The sequence below is a fragment of the Aegilops tauschii genome, chromosome 1, assembly GCF_002575655.3.
Source record: "Aegilops tauschii subsp. strangulata cultivar AL8/78 chromosome 1, Aet v6.0, whole genome shotgun sequence".
In the NCBI taxonomy this organism is placed as follows: domain Eukaryota; kingdom Viridiplantae; phylum Streptophyta; class Magnoliopsida; order Poales; family Poaceae; genus Aegilops; species Aegilops tauschii.
Window position 1 is genome coordinate 429,294,389 of NC_053035.3, and position 23,982 is coordinate 429,318,370.

General features: G+C 49.5%; 3 protein-coding genes and 2 pseudogenes across 3 annotated transcripts; 2 read left to right on the forward strand and 3 right to left on the reverse strand.

The window, feature by feature from the left end:
• The first annotated feature begins 1,006 nt into the window (after positions 1-1,006).
• Positions 1,007-2,470, forward strand: LOC109745495 (disease resistance protein RGA2-like; annotated as a pseudogene).
• A 918-nt stretch (positions 2,471-3,388) lies between these two features.
• On the reverse strand, positions 3,389-4,885 carry LOC109745494 (uncharacterized). Its single transcript, XM_020304614.1, has one exon. The coding sequence runs from the start codon at positions 4,883-4,885 to the stop codon at positions 3,389-3,391; it is 1,497 nt and encodes a 498-aa protein (XP_020160203.1).
• A 2,180-nt stretch (positions 4,886-7,065) lies between these two features.
• LOC109745498 (uncharacterized) lies at positions 7,066-10,368 on the reverse strand. The gene is made up of 3 exons (XM_020304617.4): positions 10,267-10,368; positions 8,347-8,792; positions 7,066-8,219 (listed from the first exon to the last, which is right to left on the reverse strand). Exons 1-3 carry the CDS (start codon positions 10,366-10,368, stop codon positions 7,280-7,282), a joined length of 1,488 nt encoding a protein of 495 aa, XP_020160206.2. The 3' UTR covers positions 7,066-7,279.
• A 1,470-nt stretch (positions 10,369-11,838) lies between these two features.
• LOC109745493 (disease resistance protein RGA2-like) lies at positions 11,839-13,330 on the forward strand (annotated as a pseudogene).
• A 992-nt stretch (positions 13,331-14,322) lies between these two features.
• On the reverse strand, positions 14,323-15,837 carry LOC109745499 (disease resistance protein RGA2-like). The gene has a single exon (XM_020304618.1). The coding sequence runs from the start codon at positions 15,835-15,837 to the stop codon at positions 14,323-14,325; it is 1,515 nt and encodes a 504-aa protein (XP_020160207.1).
• Positions 15,838-23,982: the final 8,145 nt, after the last annotated feature.

Below are 23,982 nucleotides of genomic sequence, written 5' to 3' on the forward strand. Positions count from 1 at the left end.
ACTTTACGGGCTAAAGCAAGCGCCACAAGTTTGGAACTCAAAGTTAGACCAAAGATTGGTCTCACTCGGGTTCAAAAGACCCTTCAACAATCCAAATGACAGTCTACCAAGCACCGAAGAACAGGTGAAGGTTGAAGACGCGATCAAGGAGAAGCGCTGGCATCAAGCTACGGACGAGCCGACGATAGTAAAGACGGTCCCTAAAATACTACGAAGAACGGCAAAAGCAATGCCAAGGATATTCCCTATGAGTAGTAGTCATCGCATTTGGGATCCAGGTCTCATCAAGGACGTCATGTTTAGGGGGGTGAATATTGGGATTAAACCCGACGTCCCAGTCCATGTGTGCGTACGTATCGGAGTCCCAAGTAGGAACCAACTAGGTTAGCACTTGGGCTGTTTAGCTCCTTTATATACCCATGTAAACCCCACGATGTAACACAACCAGTTCAAAGCAATAAAAGAAAACCAAGGCACGTCAAGAGCCTTTGGCAATCACCAAAAGATTTTTCCTCTGTCCAGGGTCGATCACAAGTTTCCGTCGAGGGAGTCGCCGGCTACACACGTACGTACTAGCACGTAAAGCCAATAATCGATTGAGCTGCCAGCTTGGTTGCTTGTTCGGCTAGCTTGCACATACGTGGAGCTCCTGGGTGTTTAATATAGAGATCAAAAACCAACACTCCCATGCCATAGTCTTTCTTTTTCGTGTGATGGAGCAGCAGCCGTAGGCTCAGAAGGTTGACTAGAAATTCTGTCCATCTCACCGGCCTCCCAACAGCAGTAAAATAGCCGCTCACCTGTCACTATATATAAGTAAAACAGGTTCCTGTTCCAGACATCAACTGTGAATGCAGACATCGTACTTGACCAACGGAGTTTATTGACCGGAATATCGGTCACATATATACAGAATTACAGGGTATATCAATGACTTATACCGTGCGTCTATATATAAACTGCATCTTTTTGCCCTCATACACCACCTACCTTAGAACATCTCAAGATGGATCTTGTCATAGCCGCTGTCGCAGGTGATCTCCCGAACCGTTTCATCTCTTTCCTGATGAGCAAGTACGCAGATCACGCGTGCTTGGAGGAGAAGGTGGAGAGGCTCCAACAACTCTTGCTGAGAGTTGCCATGGTTGTCGAGGAGGCAGACTCGCGGTACATCACCAACTCCTGTATGCTCATACAGCTGAAGACCCTAGCGGCAGCCATGTACCAAGGCCACCATGCGCTTGACACCATCAAGTATGGGAAACACAAGGATGTTGCCGAGGAATTGGTATGTGACGCATTCACCTTATCTGTCTCTACTCCTTACAAACGTTCTCGCACATTCAGTACTCGTGCAACAAACAAAGTTCTCGAACCATAGTTGCAAAGCGGGCTGCAAAACCTAGAGGCTAGTGTTGCTAACATGGCGGAGTTTGTTGTGCTTTTAGGGGGATGCGAGCGCATCTCCCGTAGACCCTATGATGCATATCTTTACATCGACAACTTCATGTTTGGTCGCCATGTCGAGAAGCAGCAGGTCATCAGGTTCTTGCTGCACCACAACACCCTTGGTTCTCCGGCCGTGCTTCCAATCATTGGTGGAGCTGGAGTTGGGAAGAAAACTCTTGTCGCCCATGTATGCAACGATGAGAGGGTGCGTTCTCACTTTTCTGTGATTTTGCACCTGAATGGAGATAATCTTTTCAGAATGACAGACCATGAAAGATTGTCAGGGAGGATGCTGGTAGTTATTGAGTTTGTTTCATATATAGATAAAGATGACTGGACAACGTTCTATAATGTTGTTATGAACATGGACAGAGGAAGCAAGGTGATGATCTTAGGTCGATCCGTAGAGCTAGAGAAGTTTGGAACTGTTAAACCTATACCCCTGAAATGTCTGGCATTAGAAGAGTTCAGGTACCTGTTCAAGACACTCGCATTCGGAAGTGCGAACCCGACAGATTATCCGCGATTAGTCGCGATGGTGGAAGAGTTTGTCAAGGTCTTGGGAGGGTCACTCATCTTAGCAAATGTGCTTGCAGGTGCACTGAGGAAAAATCTGGGTGCCCGTTTCTGGATGTACAGGTTGAACGCGGTCAGAGATATGGTCAAGGCGAACATTTCTTGTTTTGGCGCCCATCCACAGATGCTTCTGAATCAAGGTCACCCAGTGCACCTAATCGGCGGCAACATTTTGTCTCCTGCTGCTCCATCGCGCGTTGTAGACTGTGCTATCGGTATGGCTAATGCTCCGGAAGATGGCCTACATAGGATTATGTTTGGGGACTTAATATCAGCAGCAGGTCACCTTGTCTTACCCAAAGGAGATTTTAGGCTAATTTCATGGGATTCCGGGCTACCGCCCTACATTCAATGTATTCATTTGGTGCACTCTTTTCCAAGCTGCCCCAATGATAAAACTGAAACACCCTTGTCAGGGAAGAAGCGTCCGGGTTTATTTGCCTAACTTTTATGTAATGATGTAGTATTTGAGTACTATTTTGTGAGACCTTTAGGAGTTGTGCATCCAGTGAAGCATGCCAACTGGAGGCAGGTCATAATTTTAATTCGTCTAGACCATCGGACCGTGTTCATCTATCTTCAGGAAGTCTTGTTATGGCAATATGGCCTGAAAAATGGGTATAAGAAATGAAAATGCCAGTGCATAGAAGTCCATAAAAAAAGGTTGGTTCAGCAACAAAATTTTAGGGCATTGCTACTTGCAGTTTCTAGTCGTATCTGACTAGAAGAGAGAACCAATGCAAGGACCCAAAATTACTTGCAATTCTAATAAGATGGGGAACCGTGCGATGAACTTGGTGGCGTGGCAGGCTAGCAATCTCACATCGTAAGCTCCCTGGGGAAGGTGTTGGTGGCCTCACGGTCATATCATAGAACACCATCCGGTCACTTGAAGGTGTTGGTGGCCTTACTGGAGACAGAGGAAGTGACACACAATGACACAATACAGATGGTTAATGGAAAACCTAGTGCACCAAAAAAGTAATTTTTTCCAAGAGGTTTACTTTAATGAAAAAGTTTGTATGAAATGCAATGCAAATGGTTCTTTGGATAAAATTCCTATGAGATAAAATCCTACAAATCAAATATCGTACATACACACAAAATACAGGTCATAAACACATGACTTCCTAGAAGGTTTTCATTCAATATTTTCTAACTTCCATTACAAATATATATCCAAAATTATTTTGAATGAAAATGTTATCATTAAAACTTCCAAAAAAGTAAAAATATAACATTCCATGATCAAAAGATTTATTGGAGACCATGTCAATATTTGAATTATCTTTTTACAAACTGAGCAAATAGTTGAGATTCCAACTCTACAAAATCCGCGTAGAAATTGCCGAATCAAAAGGCCTTACAAATGCACCGCTGCACGCTTCCTCCCAGACAGGGGAGTGCTCTGTTCCGCCGCACCTGGAGCACCATTTCCATTTGTAGCAAAATGAACAAATGAGGTGTAAGGCGGCAACCTTGATTCCCACACAACCACATTGAAATCCCCTTGTGGTCTAACTCCAGGATCCATCACCAGATCCCCAAACCTCACCCTCGGTAGCATTTCCCTTTCCACCGTAACTTCAGTGCGGCTGCTACCACTGGTACAGGAATGTACGAACCGGAGTGGAGAATCCATGGGATGCAAGACCAAGTCAGTAACGTCTATCTGGTGGCGTCTTTGGGCGAGGAGCTTCGGGTGCTCCCCAAACAGGGATAAGTTCCTCTCGACTACCCTTCTCAGCCCGCTCAGGATGCAGAGCCAGAAATGGATGCTGAGGTTCCTCCTCATGATGTCCGCAAACAGATTTGCAGTGGCGATTGACCATTCAGATTGGAATTCCCTGGCCAGCTCGTCTGCTATCCGCGCTAACCGTGGGTGCTGTGCCGGGTTCACGCTCCCGAATGCTAGTGTCTTGAATAGGTAGCTGAACTCCTCGTATGACAGGGTGTTGAGGAAGATTGGCTCAACGGTTCCGAGTCGCTCTGAACTTTTAAGGCGGCTGATGATGATCACCTTGCTTCCGTTGTCCATGCTTGTTGCCACTGTTGAACGGAACTTGGCCCAATCCTCCTCGTGGACGTCTGAAACAAGCTTGACAACCACCAGCATATTTCCTGGCATGAGACCACCATGTTCTGCGATTCTACCCAAGGAATCTCCATTCAGATGCAGAATCGAAGAGAAGTGTGAGCGGACCCTCTCGTCCTTGCATACATGGGCGACCAGAGTCCTCTTTCCGACCACTGGAGCGCCGATGATCGGGAGAACAGCCGGCACACCGCCAGGAGGGCCGTGCTGTAGCATGAAGTTAAGGAGCTTCTGCTTCTCGGTGTGGCGTCCGAACATGATCTTGTCACTGAAAAGGTACGCGTCGTATGGTTGACGCACCATACGGTCGCACCCACCCAAAAGAATGACAAACTCCGTCATGCCAGCGACAACATCCTCCAAGCTCTCCAACGCGCCCTGCAAGTCGACGGGGTACGTGGCCTTGTTCTTTCTAGCACTGCCCTGAACCATGCGAAAACGTTTGGGAAAAGATGGATTGCAAACCTCCCCCTCCTCCTCCATGGACTCTTGGAGTGAGATGTATCTGGACGCACCGAGTGCCCAGTAGCCTCTGTACATGGCATCCGCGAGCATGCTGAGCTGCGCCAGCATCCCGGAGTTGGTGATGTACCGCCCATCCGCCTCCCCGACAACCGTGCGAGCTCTCAGGAGCAGCTGCTGCAGCTTCTTCAGCTGCTTCTCTTCCGACTGTGCCTGGCGGTTAGAGTGGAGGTACCTATTGGCGAGGAAGGAGACGAATCGGTTCATGATTTCACCTGCTACTGCAGATACAGCAAGCTCCATGTTCAGTTCCTCTGATCAAAGGGTGCTAATTAACCAGGGAATCGAACAGAGGGAAGGAGGAGGCGGTCGAAATAATTGCAGGCTAGTGGTGTTTGCAGTTCTGTATGTCAATGGTCGTAGGTGCTGAAAAATATCAGTTAGGTAATGGACTACTCCACCTCCAGCCTGTGAAGAAATAAGATTCCATGGTGATCTTTTCATACACCATGGAAAAATCATGGTGACTTGGAGTCTTCGCTTTGCTCAGCAAGTCGGTAGTATGGACTAACTGGGGAACTTCTGCGATGTAACAACTGCCATCCATGGCACAAGGAGAAGGGTCAAACTTGTCTATGTTCTTCTCTCTTCAGGAAGGCTTTTTTATGGCAATATGGCCTGCATAAAATAGGTATAGGAAATAGAAGTACAAGGGTATAAAGGTCCATCAGGAAAGGTTTGCCTCAGCCAACTAAATGCCCTTAATTACCAGCTAACCAAGTCATGTGACAAACTAATAGTAGTATACGCAAGTTCTAGACTACGACTGGTAACAAAGCGCAAGATTTTTCAGACGGGGCAAACAATGTCACAGGTTGGAACTGGAGGAAAATTAAAAGTCAAATTACTCTCTATTTTCTCGACGTGCCTTCGAAAGAAACTAACTTGGAAATGATGATATTGACAATTGAATGTATTACCTTAGGAAGACGGCAGTCTAGAAAACGAAGTACGGCAAAGAAGACTTGGACGGATTGCATGTAGCTTGCTGAAAGCTCAGGAGCTTGACTAGAAAGTTTCCTCACATGTCATAGTCGTTCTTTTAACTGTGATGGAGCAGCTGCCGTAGGCCCAGGAGGTTGACAAGAAAGTTTGCCCAGCCTCACCTCCCCAACAGGATCTTTTGTTCCTATCCCAGACATCAATTGTGAACGTGAGACAGTGCAGCTGACCAGGGGAGTCTATTGACCGGAATATCGGTGGCATATACAGTATATCAATGACTTATACATCTGTATAAACTGCATCTTTTTGCCCTCATACACCGTCTAGCTAAGAACATCTCAAGATGGATCTTGCCATATCAGCTCTCACAGGCAATCTGGCTAATCGAATCATCTCTTGCCCTTTTGTTTTTTGACGTGAAAGGCAGGTGCTCTACCCATTTCATATAGATAGGAAAAGAAGAAATAGTGTACGTAAGGAACTGGTATGTGACTCGTCCGCACTATCTATTGCCACTCCTAACAAACATACTCGCACAATCGTTGGTAGTGCATCACACAGGGTTATCAACTCAGAGCTAATAAGAGCTCTACAAAACCTACAGGCTGGCGTTATCAATATGGCGGAGTTTGTCGTTCTTTTGGGCGGATGCGAGCACATCTCCCGTAGACCCTATGATGCATATCTTTACATCGACAACTTCATGTTTGGTCAGCATGTCGAGAAGCAGCAGATCATCAGGTTCTTGCTGCACCACAACACCCCTAGTTCTCTGGCCGTGCTTCCAATCATAGGTGATACTGGAGTTGGGAAGAAAACTCTTGTCGCCCATGTATGCGACGATGAGAGGGTGCGTTCTCACTTTTCAGGTCTATTTTCCTAATTCTTATGTAACAATGTATTTCAGTACTATTTCGTGAGACCTTAGGAGTTGTGCATGTGAATTGAAGGCGGGTCATAATATATCTAGACCATCAGACCACCTTCTTCTCTTTTAAGGAAGGCTTGTTGTGGCAGCCTGCATAAAATGGGTATAAGAAATGGAAATGTTAATGGCCAGTATCTAGTCATATCTAACCAGCAGAGGGAAGCAACGCAAGAACCAAAAATTACTCGCAGCATTCTTACAAGATGGGGAACCGTACGCTGATCTCGGTGTTGGTGTTGACGACCTCACAACGTCAGAGATGGTCATTTCATCAAATACCATCCGGGCACCAGAGCTGCACTGCCTTCCCGCAGCATCCTGCCTTACTGGAGACAGGGGAGGTGACACACAGTACAAATGGTCAATGAAAAATCGAGTAGATAAAAAGAAGAACTTTTTCCAAGAGGTTTAGGTTACTGAAAAACTTCCTATGTAATACAATACAAATGATTCTTTGGATAAAATTCCCATGGGATACAATCCTACAAATCAAACATCTTACACACACAAAGTACAATTCATAAATACATGACTTCCTAGAAGGCTTGCATTCAATATTAACTTTGACTACAAATATATCCAAAATTATTTAGATTGGTCGAGTGAAAATGGAGTCATTACAACTTAAAAGAAATAACATTCCATGATTAAAAACATGTATTCAAGACCATGTCAATATTTGAATTATCTCTTTATAAACTGAGCCGATACTTGAGATTCCAACTCTACAAAATCCCCATAAAAATCGTCCGAATCAAAAGGCCTTACAAAGGCACTTCTGCACGCTTCCTCCCAGACAGGGGAGTACTCTGTTGCGCCACACCTGGAGCACCATTTCCACTTGTAGCGAAATGAACAAACGAGGTGTAAGGCGGCAACCTTGATTCCCACACAACCACATTGAAATCCCCCTGTGGTCTAACTCCAGGATCCATCACCAGATCCGCAAACCACACCCTCGGTAGCAATTCCCTTTCCACCGTAACTTCAGTGCGGCTGCTGCCACTGGTACAGGAATACACGACCCAGAGTGGAGAATCCATGGGATGCAAGACCAAGTCAGTAACGCCTATCTGGTGGTGTCTCCGGGTGAGGAGCTTCGGGTGCTCCCCAAACAGGGATAAGTTCCTCTCGACTACCCTTCTCAGCCCGCTCAGGATGCAGAGCCAGAAATGGACGTTGAGGTTCCTCCTCATGATGTCCGCAAACAGATTTGCAGTGGCGATTGACCATTCTGATTGGAATTCCCTGGCCAGCTCGTCTGCTATCCGCGCTAACCGTGGGTGTTGTGCCGGGTTTGCGCTCCCGAATGCTAGTGTCTTGAATAGGTAGCTGAACTCCTCGTATGGCAGGGTGTTGAGGAAGATTGGCTCAACTGTTCCGAGTCGCTTTGAATTTTTAAGGCAGCTGATGATGATCACCTTGCTTCCGTTGTCCATGCTTGTTGCTACTGTTGAATAGAACTTGGCCCAATCCTCCTCGTGGATGTATGAAACAAGCTCGACAACCACCAGTATATTTCCTGGCATGAGACCACCATGTTGTGCGATTCTACCCAAGGAATCTCCATTCAGATGCAGAATCGAAGAGAAGTGTGAGCGGACCCTCTCGTCCTTGCATACATGGGCGACCAGAGTCCTCTTTCCGACCACTGGAGCGCCGATGATCGGGAGAACAGCCGGCACACCGCCAGGAGGGCCGGTGCTGCAGCATGAAGTTCAGGAGCTTCTGCTTCTCGGTGTGGCGTCCGAACATGATCTTGTCACTGAAAAGGTACGCATCGTACGGTCGACGCAGCATACGGTCGCATCCGCCCAAGAGAACGACAAACTCCATCATGCCGGCGACGACATCCTCCAATCTCTCCAGCGTGCCTTGCAGCTCAAGAAGGTGCATGGCCCTGTTCTTTCTAGCAATACTATGAACAGTGCGAAGGCGTTTGAGAGGAGATGGTTTGAGATCCTCCCCCTCCTCCTCCCCCATAGTAGTGGTCTCTTCCAGTGAGATGTAGTTGGACACACCTAGTGCCCAGTAGCCTCGGTACATGGCGTCCGCAAGCATGGTGAGCTGCGCCAGCATCCTGGAGTTGGTTATGTATCGCCCATCCGCCTTCTCGACAACCGTGCGAGCTCTCAGGAGCAGCTGCTGCAGCTTCTTCAGCTGCTTCTCTCCCGACTGTGGACGCCGGCTCGAGTGGTACCTGTCGGCGAGGTAGGAGACGAATCGGCTCCCAAGTTCACCTGTCACTGCAGATATGGCAAGCTCCATCTTGAGTTCCTGCAAGCGAAGAGTACTAACTAACCAGGAATCCAACAGAGCAGAGGCAGGAGGCTGGTGGAAATTGTAGACTGCTGGTGTGTCAATATCCAGACGTTGCAAAGACTGACTTTGTATTGCCAAGAGGAAAGGGACAATGGTGAAAATTATCTATCACCGGTGGCGTTGTGAACCACTCCACCTCCAGGCTCCAGCTTGTGAAAGAATCTCCTGGAAGGGTAGCTCGGCTGTTCTTTTCATGCACCACATGGAAAGATGATGGTGACTTGGGAGTCATATGCTTTGCTCAGCAACTTTCCTTGACCATGCTCCTCTCTTTTCAGGAAGGCTTGTTGTGGCAAAAAACAGCTGAGCTGTGCCCTTCCAAGCCTGCAGCTACGGCAAGCTCCATCTTCAGTTCCTCCGATCGAAGGGTGCTAATTAACCAGGGAATCGAACAGAGGGCAGGAGGAGGCGGTGGAAATAATTGCAGGCTGGTGGTGTTTGTTGTTCTGTATGTCGATGGCCGTAGGTGCTGAAAAATATCAGTTAGGTAATGGACTACCTCCACCTCCAGACTCTTTTTGGAACGAAGGCTCAAGAAGAGCCCGGCTTTGAATTAACAAAGCCATCAACCGGCCAGGATTACAGAGAATACAACCACGAACCACACAAAGAAAAGGAAAAACCATGGCAAAGATACAAAGGCGCTGGGAGACAGCTCACATAGCACACAACCAGCTAGATATCAGATCAACATGAAGCTAATAGCTAGGAAATGCTAGGGACCTCTTGCACACTCAACCAAGGGGAAGGCAACTGCCGGCTCAAGGCAAGGAACCGACGACGATGAGAGGCATGCCATCGCCAGAACACCAGGGGCTTGTAGAGAACACAATCAGACCGTTCCATCGTCAAAGAAGGCCCCTGCCTCCTCGCCTGGCTCGAAAGGCGCCGTACCGTTGAGCGATGGACTGGTTCACCCTAGAACCTGCCTGAATGGCACCCAAGGAAGCCACAGGAGCGGAACCAGGTGATCCTCACATGTCGACGGCGACTCACCTAGAGCCAAGCAGCCCCAAAACCGAAGATCGGGTGAGAAAGAGGGTGAGCTGCCAGGATGAAGGGCAACAGCAAGGGCCAAGACCAAAACTCAGAAGCTCTGGCACCCTCGGCGAGCTGGAGAGGGAACCACCGGAGGAGGGGAACCCTATCCCCTCCCTTCCTGGAGATCCACGGCACCGAAGGCCCTCAAAAGCCGCACGGAGTGCACCACCATAACAGAACCCCGCACCAGGGGCGGCATGGCTGCCGCTGGAGACTTGCTGTCGCCGCCGCCGCACACCCAACCGCACCACACCGAAGCCCACCGCCCCACTTGTTCCCAAAAACAGCGTCTTCAAGAAGATTACGGCGCCAGGGGCGTCGCCGCTGTCCAACAAAGTTTGGGTTTTCACCCGGGAAGCAAGGGGGCATGTGACGGGGAGGACAGGACCTGACCGGCGCCTCCAAGGAGGTGAGCGGCGCCCGCGGGCATCGCCGCCGTCGCGCCAGCAAGGCTGGCTAGGGGTTTCCCCCGGTCCTGGAGCCCCTCCATCCGCTCCCACCCACCGAAACCAGCCCCCCATGTCGAAGCAGGCCGGATCTGGAGGGGGGAGGAGCACGCCGCTAGAAAGTTGGGGTGGAGGCGGCCAGATCTGACGCCGTTGAAGCCGGAGCCGACGCCGAGCCCAGATCCGCATCCTCCGGAGGTCTCACCGTCCTCACGGTCAAGACTGCCGGCCCACGCCCGCGCCACCAGGAGCCAAAAGCCGGAGGCGCCACACCAGACAGGGCCGCCGCCCCAGATCCCGCAGCCCCCCGCGCGCGAGGCGAGGCAGCGAGGGCCCCGCCGCCACCATCATCAGCAGCACACCAAGCTTGCCCGGCGGCTGCCTCCGGTGGCGGCGAGGGGAGCTCGAGGAGGGGGGAGGTGCGGCGGCGGGATTAGGTATCGCCCCTCGAGTCGCCCGAGCGGGCGACGCGAGGGAGGGGAGGGAGGGGAGCCCACCTCCAGACTCTGAAGAAATAAGATTCCACGATGATCTTGACTAGTCCTGGAAGTGCACATCAGCTGATCTTTTCATACAGCATGGAAAAATCATGGTGACTTTGGAGTCCTTCGCTTTGCTCAGCAAGTCAGTACAGTAGTATGGACTAACTGTTTTTCCATGTAACAGCTACCATCCATGAGCACAAGGAGAAGGGTCATCCTTATCTATTCTTCTTCTCTCTTCAAGAAGGCTTGTTATGGCAATATGGCCTGCATAAAATAGGTATAGGAAATAGAAATACAAGGGCATAAAAGTCCATCAGGAAAGATTTACCTCAGCTAACCAAATGCCCTTAATTATATCAACTAATAACCAAGTCAGGTGACAAAAAAATTATGGCCTTTTACTAATAGTAGTACACAAGTACTAGACTACTAGTGGTAAGTGGTAACAAAGGGCAAGCTTTTTCAGACGGGGTAAACAATGTCACAGGTCCCTAACTAGTACTCTCTCCGTTCCTAAATATAAGTCTTTTAGAGATTGGAAATATAAGGGACTACATACGGAGCAAAATAAGTAAATCTACACTCTAAAATATGTTTATATACATCCGTATGTAGTCCATAATGGAATATCTAAAAAGACTTATATTTAGGAACGGAAGGGAGTAGAAGATAGAAGGAAGTGGAATTTACTCTTTTCTCCTCGACGCGTATTCAAATGAAACTAATGAAGAAAGTTGGAAATGAAGATATTGACAATTGAATGTATTACCTTAGGCAGACGGCAGTCTAGAAAACCAAGTATGGCAAAGAACACCTTGACGAATTGCATCCAGCTAGCTGAAAGCTCAGGATCTTGACTAGAAAGTTTCCTCGCATATCACTGTGATGGAGCAGCTGCCGTAGACTCAGGAGGTTGACTAGAAAGTGAACGTGAGACACTGTAGCTGACCAGGCGAGTTTATTGACCGGAATATCGGTGGCATATACTCTGTAGAGTATATCAATGACTTGTACCATACGTCTGTATAAACTGCATCTTTCTGCACTCATACACCACCTAGCTTAGAGCATCTAAAGATGAATCTTGCCATATCAGCTATCACAGACGATCTGGCTAATCGAATCATCTCTTTTCTGATGGGAAAGTATACGGATCACGTATGCTCGGAGGAGAAGGTGGAGAGGCTACAACAACTCTTGCTGAGACTCGGCATGGTCGTCGAGGAGGCGGACTCACGATACATCACCAACTCCTACATGCTCGTACAGCTGAAGAGGATGGCGACAGCCATGTACCAAGGCCACCATGTGTTTGACACCATCAAGTACAGGAAACATAAGGAATTGGTACGTAACTCGTCTGATCTATCTGTTTCCACTCCTAACAAGCGTACTCGCACAATCGTCGGTAGTGCAGCACACAGGGTTTTCAACTCAGAGCTAATAAGAGCTCTGCAAAACCTAGAGGCTGGTGTTGCTAACATGGCGGAGTTTGTTGTCCTTTTGGGCGGATGCGAGCGCATCTCCCGTAGACCCTATGACGCATATCTTTACGTCGGCAACTTCATGTTTGGCCGCCATGTCGAGAAGCAGCAGATCATCCGGTTCTTGCTGCACCACAACACCCCAGGTTCTCTGGCCATGCTTCCAATCATTGGTGATGCTGGAGTTGGGGAAAATAACTCTTGTCGCCCATGTATGCGATGTTGAGAGAGTGCGTTCTCACTTTTCTATGATTTTGCACCTGAATGGAGATGATCTTTCCAAAATGACAGACCATGAACGACTGCCAGGGAGGATATTAGTAGTTGTTGAGTTTGTTTCAGATGTAGATGAGGAAGTAAAGTGATAATCTTGGGTCGAAGCGCAGGCTTGGAGAAGTTTGGAACCATCAAGCCTGTTTCTCTGAACTCCCTGGCATTCGATGAGTACATGTACCTTTTCAAGACACTCGCATTCGGAAGTACAAACCCGACAGACTACCCGCGGCTAGCAGCGATGGTGGAAGAGTTCGCCACGGTGCTGGGAGGGTCATTCATCACAGCGAATGTGCTCGCAGATGCACTGCGGAAAAACTTGAGTGCTCATTTCTGGCTGTACAGGTTGAGGGTGCCAGAGACTCTGTCAATAAGAACATCTCTTGTTTTGGTGCCCACCCGCAGGTGCTTCTTAGTCGAGGCCAACCGGTACACCTAATCAGCCGCTACATTTTAACTCCTGCTGCTCCATCAGGCATCGTAAACTCTGCTATTGGTATGGCTAATGTTCCAGAGGAGCAGGGTCTACCTAGGATTATGTTTGGGGACCTAATAGCAGCAGCAGGTCACGCTGCCTTACCCAAAGGAGATTTTAGGCTAATTTCATGGGAATCAAGGCTGCCGCCTTACACTTCATTTGCTCACTTGGTGCACGCTGTGCCGAGTTGCGTCCATGACAAGCCTGAAACATCCTTGTCAGGGAAGAAGCGTCCAGGTCTATTTACCTAATTTTTATGTAATAATGTATTTCAGTACTGTTTTGTGATACCTTGGGAGTTGTGCATCCAGTGAAGCATGTGAATTGAAAGGCAGGTCATAATTAATATAGACCATCAGACCATGTTTTTCTCTTTTAAGGAAAGTTTGTTGTGGCAGCCTGCATAAATAAAATGGGTATAAGAAATGAAAATGCCAGTGCGTAGAAGTCCATCAGAAAAAAGGTTAGTTTGGCTTAATTACCAGCTAACCAAGTGAGAGCGTTTGTGCTAACAAAGTCCGGCAACAAACTCTGTTTGATCTTTCTACTTGCTAGTTTCTAGTCATATCTAACCAGTAGAGAGAATCAAAGCAAGAACCCAAAATTACTCACAATTCTAACAAGATGGAAAACCACGTGCTAACCTCAGTGGCGCGGCAGGCTAGGATGCTCACATCTTCAGCTCTCCCGAGAAGGTGTTGGTGGTCTCACGGTCATTTCATCGAACATCATCTGGGCACCAGAGCAGTGCCACCTTCCCCAGCATCCTGCCTTACCGGAGATAGAGGAACTGACACACAATCCAAATGGTTAATGAGAAACCGAGTACACCAAAACAAGAATTATTTCCAAGAGGTTTAGGTCAATGAAAAACTTCGTATGAAATGCAATACAAATGGTTTTTTGGATAAAATTCCTATGAGTTACAATCCTACAAATAGAACATCTTACTCACACAGAAAATACAGTTCATAAATACAACATAGGAATCGATATATTCCGAGAAGTCGAACACAGGGATCCTACAAATAAGTACAGAAGGCTTGCATTCAATATTTTCTAATTTTGATTACAAATATGTATCCAAAATTATTTAGATTGATAAAATGAAAATGGTATCATTAAAACTTTCAAGAAAAATAAAATATAACAATCCATGATTAAAAGATATGTATTGGAGACCATGTCAATATTTAAATTATCTCTTTATAAACTGAGCGAGTACTTGAGATTCCAACTCCACGAAGTTCGCGCAGAAATTGTCTGAATCAAAAGGCCTTACAAATGCACTGCTGGGCGCTTCCTCCCAGACAGGGGAGTACTCTGTTCTGACACACCTGGAGCACCATTTCCATTTGGAACAAAATGGACAAACAAGGTGTAAGGTGGCAACCTTGAATCCCATGTAACCACATTGAAATCCCCTTGTGGCCTAATTTCAGGATCCATCACAAGATCCCCAAGCCTCACCCTTGGTAGCAATTCCCTTTCCACCGTAACTTCAGTGCGGCTGCTGCCACTGGTACTGGAAAGCAGGATGCGGAGTGGAGAAGCAGGATGCGAGACAAAGTCTGTAAAGTCTATATGGTGGCGTCTCTCAACGAGCAACCTCGGGTGCTCCCCAAACATGGACAAGTTCCTCTCCACATATTTTCTCAGCCTGCTCTGCATGCCGAGCCAGAAACGGACATCCAGATTCCTTCTCATTACATCCGTTAACATGTTCGTTGCGATGAGTGACCATTCTGTCCGAAACTCCCTGGCTAGTTCGTCTGCAATCCGTGCCAGCCGCGGGTGCTGCATGGGGTTTGCGCTCCCGAATGCGAGTGTCTTGAAAAGGTAGCTGAACTCCTCGTACGACAGGGTGGTGAGGAAGATTGGCTCCGCCGTTCCGAGCCGCTCTGAACTTTTAAGCCGACTGATGATGATCACCTTGCTTCCACTGTCCATGCTTGTTCCTACGGTTGAACGGAACCTGTCCCAGTCCTCCTGGTCGACCTCTGAAACAAGCTCAACAACTACAAGTATCCTCCCTGACATGAGACTACCATGGTCTGCAAATCTACAGAAGGAATCTCCATTCAGGTGCAGAATCGAAGAGAAGTGTGAACTGACCCTTTGGTCCTTGCATACATGGGCAACGAGAGTCCTCTTCCCGATTGCAGGAGCACCGATGACCGGGAGAACAGCCGGAGCACCACCGGGCGAGTTTGAGCTGTGCCATAGCATGAAGTTCAGGAGTTTTTGCTTCTCGGCGTGGCGTCCGAACATGATGTTGTCACTGTAAAGGTATGTGTCGTATGGTCGACGCAGCATACGTTCGCACCCGCCCAAAAGAACAACGAACTCCATCATGTCGGCGACTACATCCTCCAAGCTCTCCACCTCGCCTTGCAAGTCGACAAGGTACATAGACTTGTTCGTCCTAGCGTTGCCACGAACCATGCAGAGACGTTTGGGAGGAGACGAGTTGCGAACTTCCCCCACATCCTCCTCCTCCACGGGAGTAGTCTCTGTCTCTTCGAGCGACATGTACCCGGACGCCCCAAGTGCCCAGTAGCCTCGGTACATGGCGTCGGCGAGCATGGTGAGCTGCGCCAACATACCGGAGTTGGTGATGTACCGCCTATCTGCCTCTTCGACGACTGTGCGGGCTCTCAGCAGAAGTTGGTGCAGCCTCTTCAACTGCTTCTCTTCCAACTCTGCGCGGTGGGGCGAGCGATACTTGTCAGCAAGGAAGGAGATGAATCGGCTCACGAGTTCACCTGTTACTGCAGATATGGCAAGCTCCATCTTCAATGCCCGCTATCGAAGAGTGGTTATTAATCGCCAACTGAGGGCAGGAGGCTGGTGGAAATTGGAGGGTCGTGGTGTTTGTCTTTTTATTGTCAACAGGAAAAGGGCACTTGCAGCGATGCCTCCAAGAAGGTCAACAACGCCCACAGCCATCGCCATCGCTCGTCTCTACCCAAGCTTCCAAACATCCAAAGCCGCCACCCGCACCAACGCCAGCAAGACCACCAACCACAGCTTCCCACGAAAAAGCCCGTCGACGAAGAAGCACATAGCAGCCACCAAAGGTTGAGTCAGTCAATCAAATGTCCATCACAACTCACAGAAGGTTGAGTCAACAAATCAAATGTGCATCACAACTCACAGAAGGTTCAGTCCGTCAACCAAATGTGTGTATTGCCAATGCCAGCCAACCAAACCAGGAATCACATGTTTTTCTATGGCTACCATGTTCTAGTCGTAGTCGTATGTGACAACATCCCGCAAAAACAAAAGGGAGAAGCAACGCAAGCATTGGAAATTACTTGCACCATTCTTACAAGATGGGGAACAACACGATGACCTGACCTGACTGGCGTGGAGGGCTGGCTAGGCTTGCTCACATCGTCGGCTAGCCATCCCGAGAACCAGTCTTGGCCTCACGGCCATTTCGTCGAGCAACACCCAGGCTGGGCACCCGTGTTGGCCTCACAGCCATTTCGTCGAACAACTTCTGGGCACCAGTGCGGCTCCGCCTTCTCCCCAGCATGCTGGCCTCTTGGAGACGGAGTGAGTGATAAGGAGGCAGTAGCCATGACGAACTTTGAGCGAGGGCTTGACCTCACAGCCAGTTTGTAACACCCCGAGAATCATGCTACAGTAACTCTCTGTGATTAAGCTAATCATGTTGCTAAACAGGGCTTGATCACATTTAAATTACATTTCTTTTCAAACTCCTAATTCAAAATTCAATTAAATTTAAAGTGGAAAATAAAAGTTTTCAAAATTTTAAACAAAAATGTTCGGGCCATGCCAAATATTACAAGGGTAATTATACTAAAGAAAACATATTTTTATAAAATGCCTAAATACTTTTAAATGAAATAAAACAGAAAAGAAAATAAATAAAAAGAAAATACAAAAGAAAACAGAACAAACAAAGAAAAAAAAAGGAGAAGGAGAAGGCCCCCCCCCCACTGGACCCTGGCCCAACTGGGCCGACGCCAGGCCCAGCCGGCCTAGCCCACCTCCCCGGGTCGCCCTCCCCTTCCCTGTTCCCCCGACCGGGGTCGGAACAGGGGCAGGTCCCCGCCGCACCACCTCGCCGGCGACGGGGGAGGATAAGGCCGCCCCGACGCCTCGGCCTCCGCCCATCCCTCCCACTTGCCCCTCTCGGCCTCTGCGCCTCTCCCTCTCCCCCCAGATCCACGCCGCTCCCGCCTTCCCCACCGCCCGAGCGCGGTCGCCGACGTGCCGCCGTCGTTTTCGCGGCCACCGAGCCCCGTTCTCCTCCCCGACGTGTCCACGAGCTCCGCCGCGTCGAGCCCGTCCTCCCCGACCACCTGCTCGAGCCGGGACCCCCTACATCACCCCCCAACGCCGTCGCCTTCTTCCTCGGGTCGCCGCCGTCTTCTTCGACTCCGGCGACTGCTGCTGCTACTAAGCCTCTCACCGGCCTCCGTGTGCCGCGCGGTGAGCTCCTCTGCCTCCTCCCCTGTCCTTTCGCTCTCGCGCGCCCCCTAGCTGCTTTCCCCACGCGCGCCCGAACGCAGCGCCGCGGAGCTCGTCGCCGGCGGTTCTCCGGTGACCAATTGGTCATGGGCGTATGCCCGTTAGCTTGACCGCATCGTGCAGCACCCGCCTAGCTGGTTAGTTTGGCCGCTCGCGCGCTCTAACGCCGCACCCGCTCCAGCCCGAACTCCGGCGCCGCTTCTGCTCGTCGCCGGCGCCGTTTCCGGCCGCTCCAGCTCTGGCCGGCCTCGCCACGCGACGCGGCGGGCTCTCTCCGTTCGAACGCGCCCGCCTGCGCCCGTGTAGGCCCCCTGTAGACGAATCCCGACGAGGCCGAGCGCCCTCCGCCGCGTTTTCATGCTCGCCGGCGTTCAACCGCCGGCCTGCTGAGCTGGCACACCTGGGGCCACCCCTGGGTCACTGCCAGCGGGCCCCGCAGGCCCCGTTGACTGGGTTGACCCCAGTCAACTGCTGACTGGGCAGGCCCCAGCCACTGACATGCGGGCCCCGCCGCATAATTAAAAAAAATGTTTTTATAAATAAAACTAATTAATTAATCTAAATAGGCACTGACAGGTGGGGCCTACCTGCTAATAACCTTGTTTAAGTTAATTATAAAACTCTGTTAGTGCCCTGTCAATGACATGTGGGTCCCACTGCACCCACCTGTCTGGTTTGACTGGTCAGCCGACCTGTTGACCTGCTGACGTCAGCATTACCTCATGCTGACGTCATAATTCATTTTTTCTAAATTCAAATAATTCCAGAAATTTAAATAATCTTTGAAAATTCATATCTTTTAAACCGTAACTCGGATGAAAATGTTTTCTACATGAAAGTTGCTCAGAACGACGAGACGAATCCGAATACGCAGTCCGTTCGTCCACCACACCTCCCTAACCTATTGAACTAGCAACTTTCCCCCTCCGGTCCGTCTGTCCGAAAACGCGAAACATCGGGAATACTTCCCGGATGTTCCCCCCCTTCGCCGGTACCACCTACTGTCGCGTTAGGACACACCTAGCACCGCTCATTGTCATGTCACGCATCGTCATGTTTATGTTTGCATTGTATTTACTGTTTCTTCCCCCCTCTTCTCTCCGGTAGACTACGAGACCGACCCTGCTGCTGCCCAGTTTGACTACGGAGTTGACGACCCCTCCTACTTGCCAGAGCAACCAGGCAAGCCCCCCCTTGATCACCAGATATCGCCTAATCTTCTCTATACTGCTTGCATTAGAGTAGTGTAGCATGTTACTGCTTTTCGATATCCTATCCTGATTGCATAGCCTATCCTTGCTACTACTGTTGTTACCTTTACCTGCAATCCTACATGCTTAGTATAGGATGCTAGTTTTCCATCAGTGGCCCTACATTCTTGTCCGTCTGCTGTGCTATACTATCGGGCCGTGATCACCTGGGCGGTGATCACGGGTATATACTTATATACTATTTACATGACACATGTGATGACTAAAGTCGGGTCGGCTCGTAGGAGTACCCGCAAGTGGATCTTTGTGGCGGAGCGACAGGGCAGGTTGAGACCACCCAGGTGAGAGGTGGGCCTGGCCCTGGTCGGCGTTCGCGGTTACTTAACACGCTTAACGAGATCTTGGTATTTGATCTGAGTCTGGCCATTTGGTCTATACGCACTAACCATCTACGCGGGAGTAGTTATGGGTATCCCGGCGTCGTGGTATCAGCCGAAGCCTTCGTGACGTCAGCGACTGAGTGGCGCGTGCCGTGTTGGACCGCTTTGACGTAACCGTCGTGATCGTGTGGGTTGCTAGGTCTGCTCGCGGCCGCGTTCGCAACGTGTATTGTTGCTTCCGCTGACTCGTCTATGATCGAGCACTTGTATTCGAGCCCTCGAGGCCCCTGGCTTGTATTATGATGCTTGTATGACTTATTTATGTTTTAGAGTTGTGTTGTGATATCTTACCGTGAGTCCCTGATCTTGATCGTACACATTTGCGTGCATGATTAGTGTACGGTCAAATCGGGGGCGTCACAAGTTGGTATCAGAGCCGACTGCCTGTAGGAATCCCCCTTTCCACACTCCTTGGCCGAAGTCGAGGCTAGACATTACAAAACTTTTACTAACATGGCTGTGTGTCTTACGGGCCCACGTCGCCATTGGGTGGTACTAGGATCTTTTACTCCTCGACCTTTACTCTGGGACTCTGAACTCTCTTCTACTCGGGTTAAACGAATTTACTAACTCTAACACTAGGATCCCGTGACCGCATTCACCCCAAAGTTGGATAAGCCATAGTTGTTTCTTAGAATAGTATTTTGAACAATTCACACACTGTCATTTGACTCCTTTGAAACGTCTTTGCTTTCAGATGGAACCCACGAGGCAGGTCGTTCGCCACACGACGGCCATTGGTGCCTCGGGATCACCTGCGGTGCTAGCTGAGATGATGACCTATCTGGGTTATCGCTGGCACCCTGAGTACACCGTCTACGAGGAGTACCAGGACTTTAACCAGGAGCAGTACCGTGCCATCGTCCACCTCTACTCTCGGGAGTATGACTCCACTACTGTGCTGCACACCGCACATGGTGTTGGTGTGACCATCGATATGGCTGTCCACGATGCTGCCTATGCTGCTCTGACACGTCTTCGTGGAGAGTATCGGGAGTTGGACACCTCCCCTTTCAGGCACATTGCTATCGCATCCGATGTTGGTGCGGAGGGATACTATACTGCTGCCTACTCCACTGTCACCCGAGAGCCCTTCTACCATCAGAACCTGGTTCTGCATGCTGATGGGCTGGATCGAGCTAACCGAGCTCTTCACCACGAGATGTACACCACCCGTCAGCACCTTTACCGTGCTCTAACGCTGCTGCACCCCTTTGTCCGATCTGGACAGGTACCGCGTACTGCGATCTACCCAGCCAGGACCGTGATGCCCCACGGTGTCGGTTGGCCAGAGGTGGGAGGCTACTCCCCTGCACTTGGTCCTCTTCTGCCACCTGAGCGTCGGGCTCTACACCTGAGTATCCGTGGCCCCCAGTCTGCTGACGTGGAGGGCTATCCGTTGCCTCACTACCAGCTATCGGGCTACGATTACCTCCACAGTACCTCTTGGGACTGATGTAGGCTTGCTTGTAGTGTTAGATGCATTCGCCGCGAGCCTGTGTGCCGCCTATGATGTTTTAGTCTATGTACTGAACTCTATGTACTGAACTCTATGCATGACCCCTTTTGTAAGTTATGCCGACTACTATGTAGTAACTATCGTGCTCCTCTCGTTATGCATGTTTCGTCATGAATGATTCTTGTCTTTGCAAATATTTCTCAATGCTGAACTACCCCTGTTATATATTAGCAGGATGGTTAGACCGGGTGGTCGTGGTCGTGGTGGCGATGCCCCACCACCACCTGAGTACATGGCTGGTATGATCCAACAGTTTGAACTGAACCGCCAGTTCATGGAAAATATGATGGCTCAGTTTCCTCGCCCCAATATGAACCAGCAGCCAGCCCAAGTGACTCTTCAAGATTTCATACGCCTCAACCCAACCATCTACCGCAGCTCAACTCAGCCTCTGGATGCTGATGACTAGCTCCGTGACATCACCTATGAGATGGAGTCTGCCGATGTAGCCCCTGCCAGCTATGTCAACTTTGCTTCCTTCTTTCTGAAGGGACCCGCAGCTCAATGGTGGGACAGCCACAGGCGTACTCTGCCAGCTGGAACAATCATCACCTGGCCAGACTTCCAAGCTGCTTTCCGTGCCCGCTTCATTCCTCAGGGAGTCATGGACCGGAAGAAGCGTGAGTTCCGCAACCTCACCCAAGGCAACAAAACTGTCGAAGCTTATCAGCGGGAATTTCTGGACTTGTCCCGCTATGCTGAAGAAGACATTGCAACTGATGCACGCAGACAGGAGAAGTTCCGTGATGGCCTTCAAGCTGACATCAAGCTTGCACTTCTAGTGCATGACTTCGCCGATTTCGCCACCTTGGTGAATAAGGCCATCAATGTCGAGACTGGTCTGCAGGAATACCAGAGCTCTCAGAGGCACAACCGTGACACGGGCTCATCTTCGGGCCCGCCCTCGCAGAAACGAAAGATATGGATCCCGAACAGCATGTACCGTCCAAATGCACCTGCTCCCAGGAAATCTTATGCTGCACCGCGTCTGCCTCCTCCACCATCTAGGCAGTCAAAGCTACCAGCTCCCCCACCTGGGGCTCCTGTTCCCACTTCCGATAATGGTCTGTGCTTCAAGTGTGGTCAACCGGGTCACTTTGCCAGGAACTGCTATCAGAACCAGAATCAACTGGCCCTTCCAGCAGCTGGCCGTGGTAACAACCAGCCCCGCAACAACAATGCTAAGTCTTATGGTCGTGCTCATGCCAACCACGTTGATCTCAGCGAAGCTCAAGACCAGCCTGCTACTGTGATGGGTACACTCCTCGTAAATTCAGTACCAGCATCCGTTTTATTTGATACAGGAGCATCCCATTCATTCATATCAGCAGAATTTGCATTCCTGCATGGCATTAATTACGAAGAGATAAACACTCCGCTAGTGGTACACACCCCTGCGGGCCAATGTCAAACCTCTATGGTTAGTCACGACGTTACTGTTGAAATTGAAGGACTGGAATTTCTTGTCTCTCCCATCGTACTGAAGTCCTGTAGCATTGATCTCATTCTGGGAATGAATTGGTTAAAAGCGCATACTGCTTCAATCGTTTGCACCACTAAGACCGTCCATCTGCTACACCCTTCAGATGAGATAGTTACTTACCAAGCCCATCTGGTGCAAAATGCTGAGGCAAGGCTCTATGCATTGAATGCATTGAACGCTGCACCACTCGAGGGCATTGAAAACATTCCCGTCGTGCGTGAATTCCTCGACGTCTTCCCTGAAGAACTTCCAGGGATTCCCCCTGCTAGAGCTGTCGAATTCATCATCGACTTGAAACCAGGCACCACTCCTATAGCCAAGCGACCCTACAAGATGCCGCCGCATGAACTCCTTGAGCTTAAGGAGGAAATCGACAAATCTCTTCGCAAAGGATTCATTCGCCCAAGTTGCTCTCCTTGGGGAGCACCTTCTCTCTTTGTCAAGAAGAAGGATGGGACAAACCGGTTAGTTCAAGACTACCGTCCTATAAACCAAGCTACCATTCAGAATAAATACCCTCTTCCTCGGATCAATGATCTATATGATCAACTGGCGGGTTCGTCAGTGTTCTCTAAGCTCGACTTGAGGTTAGGTTACCACCAGATCCGTGTTCGCGAAGAGGATATCCCAAAGACCGCCTTCGTGACTCGCTATGGTTCATACGAGTACACCGTCATGTCTTTCGGTTTAACCAATGCTCCAGCCACCTTCTGTCGTCTGATGAACTATATATTCATGGATTACCTCGACAAGTTCATCGTGGTTTATCTGGATGATATCCTAGTATTTTCCAAGAACGAAGAAGAACATGCTGAACATCTTCGACTTGTGCTGGAAAAGCTACGAGAGCATCAACTATATGCCAAGTTCTCCAAATGTGAATTCTGGCTACCGGAAGTAACCTATCTTGGGCATGTCATCTCTAAGGATGGTATTGCCGTCAACCCCGAGCGAGTTCAGGCTATTCTTGATTGGACTCCTCCCAAGAACGTTAAGCAAGTCAGAAGTTTTCTCGGTCTCGCCAGCTATTGTCGTCGATTTGTCGAGAACTTCTCTAAGATCGCCAGGCCTCTGACTAACCTGTTGCATAAGGGTGTCAAGTTCCAATGGACAGACAAGTGTCAGGAAAGTTTCCAGGCACTCAAAGACAAGTTGACTTCTGCCCCAGTTCTAGCTCCACCTGATACTAAGAAGGACTTCGTCATTTACTGCGACGCTTCCCGTCAAGGATTAGGCTGTGTCCTAATGCAAGACCGCAAAGTGATTGCATATGCCTCTCGGCAATTGCGCCCTCACGAAGAGAACTACCCAGTTCATGACCTCGAACTTGCTGCTGTCATTCATGCGCTGAAGCAGTGGCGACATTACCTTCTCGGTAATCGTTGTGAGATCTTCACCGACCACCAAAGTCTGAAGTATCTGTTTACTCAGCCAGACCTGAACCTCCGTCAGCAGAGATGGATGGAGCTTGTTGCAGACTTCGACTTGGGTATTTCCTATACGCCAGGCAAGGCTAATGTAATGGCTGATGCCTTGAGCCGCAAGTCTTACTGCAACCACCTCCAGGTTCACAAAGTTCAGCCCTCGCTTGTTGAATAATTCAGGAAGCTGAACCTCCATATTGTTCCTTCGGGTGCACTCGCTCCCCCTCCTAAGGAGTTTGGCAAGGTGAACCTCCACGTTGTTACCCAGGGTTCCCTCAATACCCTAGTTGCTAAACCAGATCTCGAGGACAGCATCAAAAGGCTACAGAAGTATGACTCTGAAGCCCACAAGATTAAG

Bases quoted from the DNA above. Each gene is read 5' to 3' on its own strand.
- LOC109745494 (XM_020304614.1), bottom strand. From the start codon at position 4,885: ATGGAGCTTGCTGTATCTGCAGTAGCAGGTGAAATCATGAACCGATTC.
- LOC109745498 (XM_020304617.4), bottom strand. From the start codon at position 10,368: ATGGAGGGGCTCCAGGACCGGGGGAAACCCCTAGCCAGCCTTGCTGGC. The intron at 8,793-10,266 runs GTCCTGTCCTCC...CTTCGCTTGCAG, and splicing joins TCCTTGGAGGCGCCGGTCAG to GAACTCAAGATGGAGCTTGC. The intron at 8,220-8,346 runs GTTTGTCGTTCT...TTCATGCTGCAG, and splicing joins GTCGTCGCCGGCATGATGGA to CACCGGCCCTCCTGGCGGTG.
- LOC109745499 (XM_020304618.1), bottom strand. From the start codon at position 15,837: ATGGAGCTTGCCATATCTGCAGTAACAGGTGAACTCGTGAGCCGATTC.